Source organism: Helianthus annuus, chromosome 1 (genome assembly GCF_002127325.2).
Source record: "Helianthus annuus cultivar XRQ/B chromosome 1, HanXRQr2.0-SUNRISE, whole genome shotgun sequence".
Taxonomy (NCBI): Eukaryota; Viridiplantae; Streptophyta; class Magnoliopsida; order Asterales; family Asteraceae; genus Helianthus; species Helianthus annuus.
Window position 1 is genome coordinate 31,716,517 of NC_035433.2, and position 9,330 is coordinate 31,725,846.

At 40.7% G+C, this 9,330-nt stretch overlaps 1 protein-coding gene across 1 annotated transcript; it reads left to right on the forward strand.

Annotated features, from left to right (window-relative positions):
* Positions 1-337: 337 nt before the first annotated feature.
* LOC118488863 lies at positions 338-2,289 on the forward strand. Its single transcript, XM_035986276.1, has 4 exons — positions 338-532; positions 632-989; positions 1,036-1,202; positions 1,785-2,289. Exons 1-4 carry the CDS (start codon positions 338-340, stop codon positions 2,133-2,135), a joined length of 1,071 nt encoding a protein of 356 aa, XP_035842169.1. The 3' UTR covers positions 2,136-2,289.
* The last annotated feature ends 7,041 nt before the right edge of the window (positions 2,290-9,330 follow it).

The following is a 9,330-nucleotide window of genomic DNA, read 5'->3' on the forward strand; positions in this document are numbered from 1 at the left end:
TACTGGAAGTTCATAGTGAGTTCATATCTCTTCTTATTTTGGTTGTTACATTTGGAATACGTATACTGATATTGTTAATCAAACAAGGAATTGATCGCAAGGAGGCTCGAGTAAATGCCATGCGTGCTGCAATCTTGGAAACATTTCCTGAACCAAATAGGCGTTTGCTACAGTGGTACCTTTTCCTATATGTTACTTTGTATTTCTGAACCACACGTGTTTTGATTTATGTTCATATTGCTTGATAGCTGTTGTAATAAGTATATTAAATTGGTGAAATTCATCTGCAGAATTCTCAAGATGATGCACTATTTCTTCACATTCGTTTGAAAATCGGATGACACCATCAGCGGTTGCCGCTTCTATGGCACCATTACTCCTACGCCCCTTCTTAGCTGGTGAATGCGAATCAGAGGATGAATTTGATAATAATGGCGACAATTCTGCACAGCTTCTTGCTGCTCCAAATGCTGCTAATAACGCTCAAGCTATTGTCACAGGTCTACTTGAGGAGTTTGAGACAATCTTTGATGTAAATATGCTCTTCCGGGTTTTCTTTACTTTAATCGTTTTTAAAATGTAACTGTGGAAGTTTAGTTATTTATCCGGAATTGTTTCCGTTGTGGTTCAGGATTATGCTATGCTCAAATGTTGTACATCGGCAGATTCTTGGATAGACAATAGTGGGAGCGAAGATTCAGTGGATGATGAACATAAAGTAAACAGTTACCATGATGCTGAAAACGAAGCTGATCAAGAAAGCGACGAGGATCCTGAGCATGTACTGAGTGGATTTGAGTTTCTTGACGACTGGTTGAAACAAAACGGTCATGCTGTCGTGGTGGTTGCCGAAGGGGCTGGTCAGGATATGATCCCACGAACCGATGAGCAGAAGCAAAAGCGAGATGAATATGGGAATCCAGTGTTTTTAGATGTTGGGGTGTGGTTGAAATCGGAGTTGAAGAAATGGTGGAGTAAGGATCATGAGGGTAAGTTGTTTACCGTCAACTATATCGATCCTTCATACATGTTGAGGATCTGATGCGGTTTTAACCATACCGAAGGGCACCCTCTTCCCCTTGTGTGGAACGAATCTTGCTTTTGCCCGTGAGTTAATCGGACCAGCAATGTACTTTGGTCTCATGGGCGATGGTCAGCCAATTGGGCGGTACGATGACATGTGGGCTGGCTGGTGCATCAAGGTATAACGTTTATCTATGCACACATAAAGTGAAAGAATGCGCGGATCGGGTAACATGTCAATATATGTATTATATGATATGGGCCAACTTGAGCTGACCTGCAGGCTGAAACATTTTGTGCACACATATTAGAGGTGAAAAAATGGGCGGGTTGGGTAACGGGTCATAACTGAAATTTATTGTTCGGACTGGGTCAACATAAAATTATCTTGTTGAATACTGTGTCTAATGTGATTACAAGAATTATATCATTTCAATAATGATCAAATTTTAAAAATATAAATTAAGGGGGTGTTTAGGATTGCATTAGAGTGATTTCAGTGTTTTGCAACAACCAGTTTGCTTAAATAACGTTCAAACTGATTACTTCCCTCTTTAACATAAAGCTCCATCCAAACACACATTATTTGTGAATTAAAAAGACAATAATCGGATAATTAGTTTGCAAAGGCTATATACCAAACACCAACACCCCTTTGGTCTTTATGCATTAACCAAACTGACCCATTTGCAAGTAAATGGGTCAAAAGGACCAAATAGTTGGACTTTTCACTCAACACCATTTGTATTTGGTTGTTATAGGTGATATGTGACCATCTAGGATTAGGCGTGAAGACGGGTTTGCCATACATCTGGCACCGCAAAGCGAAAAACCCATTTGTGCACCTGAAAAAGGAATACAAGGGTATCTACTGGCAAGAGGAGCTAATCCTGTTCTTCCAAGGCGCCACCCTGCTAAAAGAGTGCACCACGGTTCAAAGCTGCTACAAGGAGCTCTCCAAACAAGTCAAGGCTAAGCTCGGGAAAGTTGATGACTACTTCAACAAGCTAGCTGACGCCATACTTGGGATGAGCTCAACCTGTCTACGTAGCTTGCCAACGGGAAATAGAGATAAACATAGTTTGATTACTATTGATTTTCTTATACTATGAGACTCATATGTTTCTGTGAGCTCTTTTTAAAGTATTTTTAATTGTTTCTGCAGTATGAATTCTTGGATTACGGGGATGTTAGTTTTGTTTATCTTCTTTTTCTTTTTAATATATTGTAGTCTATCTTATTTTATTTTTGGATATTTGTTTATTAGTTTTTTTTTCTTCTTTGTAACGACTATTTGTTTATTTAGTACCACACTTTCATCAAGTATTTGTAAGTTACTGTAAGTTTTGTTTAGGCTGAAGGGTGTGGGGGGCATTGGTTGGGTCATCAAATGTCACCTAGGATTATTAATGGATTGCTACACCACCCCCTTACATCATTCATCATGGTTGGCATTGATTAAACCATGACAACCATAGATCTCCTTTCCTTTTTTTTTAATTTCTCCTTTTCCTTTTCACAAAAATAAATTAAAATAAGAGAATAATGGTTTGAGTGATTACCACACCCTTAGGGTAGTGGTTTTGGATGATAGATTAAAAGTGGGTGACATGACGCTGATATGAAGGATCATGAGGATCATGATCACAACTTGTACTTTTAAACTTCTAAGGCTAAAGGGTGTGGGGGCATGGTTTGGGTAACTAATGTCACATAGGACCATTAATGGATTAAACCCTTGACTCATCCACCATGGTTGACATGGATTAAACCATGGCAACCATGAGCCACCTTTCCTTTTTCAATATTTCCTTTTCCTTTTCACAAAAATAAATTAAAATAAGAAAATAGTAGTTTGGATCATGACCACACACTTAGAGTGGTGGTTTTGGATGATGGATTAGAAGTGAGTGACATGCTTGAAAAAGTGTTTTTTTTTTTTTTTTTTTTTTTTTTTTTTTTGCCAAGAATCCCTCTAACCCTTTTTGGAGATGACATGTTCCCATTCAAGTTGAAAAGAAAACAATTTCCAATTCGAATTAGCTTTTCCATGACGATTAATAAAGCTCAAGGTCAAACAATTCCGCACGTTGGTATTTATCTACCGGATTCTGTATTTTCACATGGACAACTTTATGTGGCGTTATCAAGAGGGATTTCAAGACAAAATACGAAGGTGTTGGTACATCTAGCCAAAGATTTTAAACAACGCGGAGTTTACACATCAAATGTTGTCTACCAGGAAGTGTTGCATGATTAATGAACAGCATTCGTATCAAAACGAAGGTAAGTAAGTAGATTTTGTGCCTTGATTGCTTTCAGAAATTACTTTTTTCAAAACACATGTAAGTGTCTAACATTGTTTTTTTTTTTTTTTTTTTTGTGTCGAAACTGGTACAGCAGAGGAGAAGATACAAGAAAGTCATGAGCGAACGGATGTATTGGTAAAACAGAAAGAGATACAAGAAACTCCCCGTATTTTGTTTTTGGTGTTTCATCCAGCTACTTGCTTGTTTTGTACTCTTCTTGTTTTTAATTACATTTACTTCCTTGTTTTGTATTCTTCTTGTAGATAGATCACGCTGAAGCTACAGCTAAAAAAATTAACAAAAGTATATCACCAAAAAATCCATAAACTAACAGAAAAACCAGTGCCAACATATCACGAATAAGAAAACTAACTTAAGTACTATACAATATATCACGAGACGACTGATAAACTAACGGTAAACAAGTATCCTGTTGTAAATCGCCACTCCCGCCGCATCGCGCGGGTAAATGGCTAGTGTGTATATATATATATATATATATATATATATATATATATATATATATGAAAAAGAGTAAATGTCGCAATGCTCGACGATTTTGATCAATTTGTTTGTGTGATTGTTTACATTAAATCTTATTCTGTGATATTAATACCTGATAATTGTTTATAATTCAGATGGACAACGAAGTAAATCAGGAAAACCAGAATAACGATAATAATGGAAACCAATTAGATAACAGTGTCATCCAACATATAGTAGCACAAGGAATTATAGACGCTATTCCATATATTATTGATGTACTGCAAAGTACATATGTTTATAGTGTATATTTTGGTCAGTTTTTGGTTATTTTGAGTCTAGTTTAGGGTAGAATTTCAATACTGCTGACGTTAAGCTATGATTTCAGGTCCCGTTGCTTAAAGTGATGAAAAATGAGTCAAAACGAGTAGTTTTGAGGAAAAACGGGATTCGTATGCGAGTCGGAAAGCTGGAAAAACAATAAAATAAAAATATTGCAGAAAGGGGGGCGTCGCCGTACGCCTAGCCCCCCCCCCCTCGCGCTACACCTAGCCCCCATTTACGCAGAAAAGTGTTTTTCAGCTGGGTTTTTAGGAGATGTTCAAGTATATATATAAAACGAAATTGTCGTCATTAGGGTTACGAATTTTTGGAGTTGAAAAGCTTATTTTTGAGATCGAAGCACGGCGTTTGAAGAGTTTAGATCGCGGGAATAATTGGTTCGAGTTCGGTTGGAAGATTGAAGACTTGCACGGGTTCTTTAGTTCCTTCTTTGTTGATTTCTCTTACGAAACTTATAACCATGAATTCTTGTTTGAACAATTTTGTCTTGTTTTCATTGATTAATATGCTCAGCTAAACGTTTAAACCGCCTAGACTATGATGAATGGATTGAAATAAAGTTTGAACCTTTTTCATTAATTGCATGTCTTTTATGGATTAATTGTGTATTGTAAAAGGTTTGGTTTATTAATTTGGTGTGTATGCGTACTTTAATTTGGTTTATTATTACCAATTGCTTCGTGTGAATCTAGGTGGTTGTCTGCTACGGAATAGGTTCATGCTAGATATTTGACTTCGTGTCTTTGACCTTTAGGGTGAATTGGCCAATAAACCTTAGAAGTGATAGTTAATAATTTGCTAGATTTCAGTATTCTACTAGTCCTAATAGCTGGAAGGTGCAGGGCTATTGGTAGGTCTTACCCGGTGAATTGCTTTAGACAGTCTTTGGAAAAAGTCGTGCCTTAGTTCCCCCGTCAGTTTATTAGTCTATCAAGTGAAGTTAAGAAAATCAAACTACCCTAGATCTATAATTGGAAAAGAGTAGGTCAATATTAGGGTATTTACACAATAATTAGATAACCGGAAGGAAGTCTAATAACCGGTAGGATTAACGGCCTAGGTAGTTTCACCTCGAGAAGGGTTGAGGGGCTTAGTTGGTGTCTTAATAGGTTTAGTATCACAAGATCCCGGTTCCATAAAACATGGAGTTAACTTAATTGGTAAATTCATAAAATCAATCCAGGATTCTAGTCTAGGTGGTCTTTTTCATCAAATAAGAAAAAGTCTTCACCTTAGTTCGTATTAGCTTAGTTCTAGTTTAATAATTAGTTAAATAGATTTCCTTTTATTTTCAGTAACCCCCCCCCAAAAAAAAAAAAAAAACAATTAAACAGCTTGAGTCGTGTCTGTCAGCGTCTGTTAGAGTCTAATTTGCGTGATTAATAGAGTTTCATGGTTCGATATACGAACTTCCTTAGGTCATACTACAGCGATCGGTACACTTACCGATTGTGTGGTTTAGGTCGAGTCTAGATTTAATGCTTTTTAGTGTCTAGCTTAGAGAGTCTAAAGTAGTTAATTTTAATAGTCTGTTTAGCACACATCAAGTTTTTGGCACCGTTGCCAGGGACTCTTGGCAATTGTGCTTATTAGCTTTGATAGACTTAATTAACATATACATGCTACGTGTTTTGTTTTGTTTTGAGTCTTTCATTTTTTATTTTTATTTTGAGTCTCAGTGACTAGTGTTTGCTTTTCTCATATTTAGGTTTTTGCTTGTAGTATATGCCACATCTGCGCTCGCACGGACCGCCGCCGAAGCCACCAGTCACAGAGTCATCATCTCGATTGGGGCAAGGCCCGCACGTTAGTACTTCATCCTCTTCTCATTTTCCTAATTTCGATACCACTCCGTTACCCACCCCATTCACCTAAAACATCACCTAAAGTTTCCCCACCCGATAATCCCACTTCTAGCACCTCTAGCGCCCCAGATAACATAGACTTAGAGCAAATGGCCAATGCAAGACAGACCGTCCATCAACAAGCTACCCAAGGCTTCACCGGTCTTGCTTCACCCATTACCGTTCCACCCATAGTAAACGAAAACTCATGGCAGATTCCATCATATGCCATGCAAGCCATCACCAATACCATTCAGTTCCACGGCCGCGAGGACGAGGACGCCCCCGCCCATATAAACTGTTTCTCTCATACGCTTGCTACTTTTAGCCTTCACGGAGCCCCGAACGATGCTACTTACTTACAGCTCTTCCCCTTTTCACTAGCCGGCCGTGCGGCTACTTGGTTGGATTCTCAGCCAACCGGTACTTTTACCACTCGGGCGGGCCTCCGTCAAGCCTTTTTGAACAAATACTTTCCACCCGCGAAGGCCTCACGTCTTCGCGATCAAATTCACTCATTCCGCATGGAGCCCGACGAGCCCTATTACCTTGCTTGGGAGCGATTTCAAAACCTTGTCACTCGATGCTCCCAACATGGTCTTTCTGATTGGGCCCTTTGTGAAAAATTCTATAACGGTCTCACCTAATAGACTCGTGATCGTTTCGACACTAATGCGAGAGGTCATATGATGGGTATCCTTACTGTTGCCGAGTGTTTAGAGCGTTTCTAAGCATTTGCCCAATCTAAATCTCAGTCGCGATCTGATCAGCGGTATCATAGTGGAAATTCAAATACCACTACTAGTGCACCCGCTCGTGGGGTGAACCATATCACTATGGATCCTAGTATAGCCGTTGTGTTGGAAAACGTCACTAGAGAGCTCAAGGAGATTAAGGCAAAGGTTGATAAGTGTGAGTTTTGTCGAGGGGGTCACGATACGAATGCGTGTCCATTGTTAGTTGGTGAGGAGCAGGTCGATTTCGTGGGAGGGGGTTTAGGTAGAGGTCAACCTAGTGGGTTTGGTAATAATTTTAATTCGAGTTGGCATAATAATAATAATTTTAATAATAATAATTTTCGTTCCAATGGTCCCACTGGTTTCCAATTAGCTCAAAATCTAAATAAGGGTCAGGGTTCATTCTTTAGTATGGGTTCAAATGGGCAGTTCAGTAAGGGGTTCAATGGACAGGTCAAAGATGGGGGGGTCAAGTAGTCAGGTTCAACGAGTTCCGGCTCCAAGTTATGATTTAGGGGGCAGCCTTGAGAGGATGGAGGCAATGATGAGCCAGTTAGTCGTTAAGGACCAAACCACCCAAAAGATCCTCACCGAACACGACCTTATGCTTAAGAACCACCAAGCCTCTTTCCAAGAGGTGACATGTCTAGGAAACTAGAGGAGAGATTACCCGGTCAGTTTGCGGGTAACACCCAACCGAACCCTAATGCCCATGCCAAAGCCATTACCACTCGTAGTGGCAAAACCGTAGGGAACCCGAGAGTTGGGGAGAGAGTAGTAGAGGAAGATGAGGAGATTGTAGACGAAGAAATCGAGATGGAGGCTCCCGGCAACGTGCAATCGAGGCTAAGCCCAGCAAGTACCGCACAGCCCGGTGAGCCTCAAGGAGAAAAGAAAGTAGAGAAACCACCCGTAGACATTAGGCCTTCTCCACTCATAGACCATTCGCGTGTCCCGTTTCCTACACGTCTTAGGAATCAAAAGTACTCCAAGGAATACGGGCAATTCTTAGATATCTTCAAGCCATTGAAGATTAATCTACCTCATCGAGGCACTCCAATCTATGCCCAAGTACATGAAATTTTTAAAGGACCTTCTTAGAAACAAGGAGAAGTTGGGAGAGTTGTCGAATGCTCCATTGAATGGAGGGTGCTCCGCAGTCGTTCTGAATAAGCTTCCTGAAAAGCTTACCAATCCCGTCATTTTTACTATTTCATGTCTTTTCGGTAGTAACACCAATACTCGAGCCTTAGCCGACCTAGGTGCTAGCATCAATTTGATGCCCTTTTCTGTCTACGAGAAGCTAGACTTAGGCGAGCTTTCACCTACCCGTATGACATTATCTTTAGCCGATCGGTCCGTGAAGTACCCGAGGGGTATTGTTGAGAATTTGCTTGCTAAGGTCGACAAGTTTGTTTTTCCCGCCGATTTTGTCATTCTTGATATGGAAGCGGATGAGAGAGTTCCTATCATACTTGGTCGCCCGTTCTTGCGTACCGTTAGAGCCCTCATAGATGTTTACGATGGTAAGATCATACTTAGGGTCGGTGAGGAGAGAGTCACCTTTGAGATAGATCGTTCCATGAACCACCTGAGTGGTTCCGATGAATATAGTGGTCCTTGCATTTCCGTATATTTCTTGAACTCCTTCATCTCATGTGTCGACCATTGTCTAGAATACATTAGTTGAGCCGACTTACTAGGAGGAGAGAGAGAGTTGAGGAGGAGTCGTTGAGGTTGGATGAAGTTGAAGATGAGGGGATTCCTTTGATTCCCGAAGCGTTAGCCGTTAGTGATGACACCACCCAACCCCCACCCTTAGAGCTTAAGGTCCTTCCATCTCATTTAGAATATGTTTTTCTAGGGGAGGGTTCCGAGCTACCCGTTATCATCTCATCGAAGTGGAGGAAGGAGAGAAGTTAAGATTGTTGGAAGTGTTGAAGGCCAACAAAGAGGCCATTGCATGGAGGTTGTCCGACATTAAGGGCATAAGCCCTTCTTATTGCACTCACCGGATACTCATGGAGGATGATTTCAAACCGGTGGTGCAACCCCAAAGGCGCCTCAAACCCAATATGCAAGACGTAGTGAAGAAGGAGATTCTAAAACTCCTAGATGCCGGGATGATATATCCCATCTCCGATTCGCCATGGATTAGTCTCACTCAGGTTGTCCCTAAGAAGGGAGGGATGACCGTTGTCATGAATTCCAAGAATGAGCTTATCCCTTCTCGTACGGTCACGGGTTGGCGTGTGTGCATCGACTACCGAAAGTTGAATGATGCCACCCGAAAGGACCACTTCCCATTGCCCTTTATCGATCAGATGCTGGAGCGTCTCGCAGGTCAACAGTTTTGTTGTTTTCTCGATGGTTTTTCCGGGTACTTCCAGATCCCCATCGCCCCGGAGGATCAGGATAAGACCACCTTCACATGCCCCTATGGCACCTATGCATACCGACGCATGCCATTTGGGCTATGTAACGCTCCAGTTACCTTTCAGCGGTGCATGGTTGCCATATTCCAGGATATGATTGAGAGTTCCATGGAGGTTTTCATGGATGATTTTTCGGTCTATGGTAACTCGTTCGATG

Excerpts from the sequence above, each read along its gene's own strand:
- LOC118488863 (XM_035986276.1), top strand. The coding sequence starts at position 338 with ATGACACCATCAGCGGTTGCCGCTTCTATGGCACCATTACTCCTACGC. Across the intron at positions 533-631 it reads AGTTTGAGACAATCTTTGAT|GATTATGCTATGCTCAAATG; the intron begins GTAAATATGCTC and ends GTTGTGGTTCAG. Across the intron at positions 1,203-1,784 it reads GGGCTGGCTGGTGCATCAAG|GTGATATGTGACCATCTAGG; the intron begins GTATAACGTTTA and ends TGGTTGTTATAG.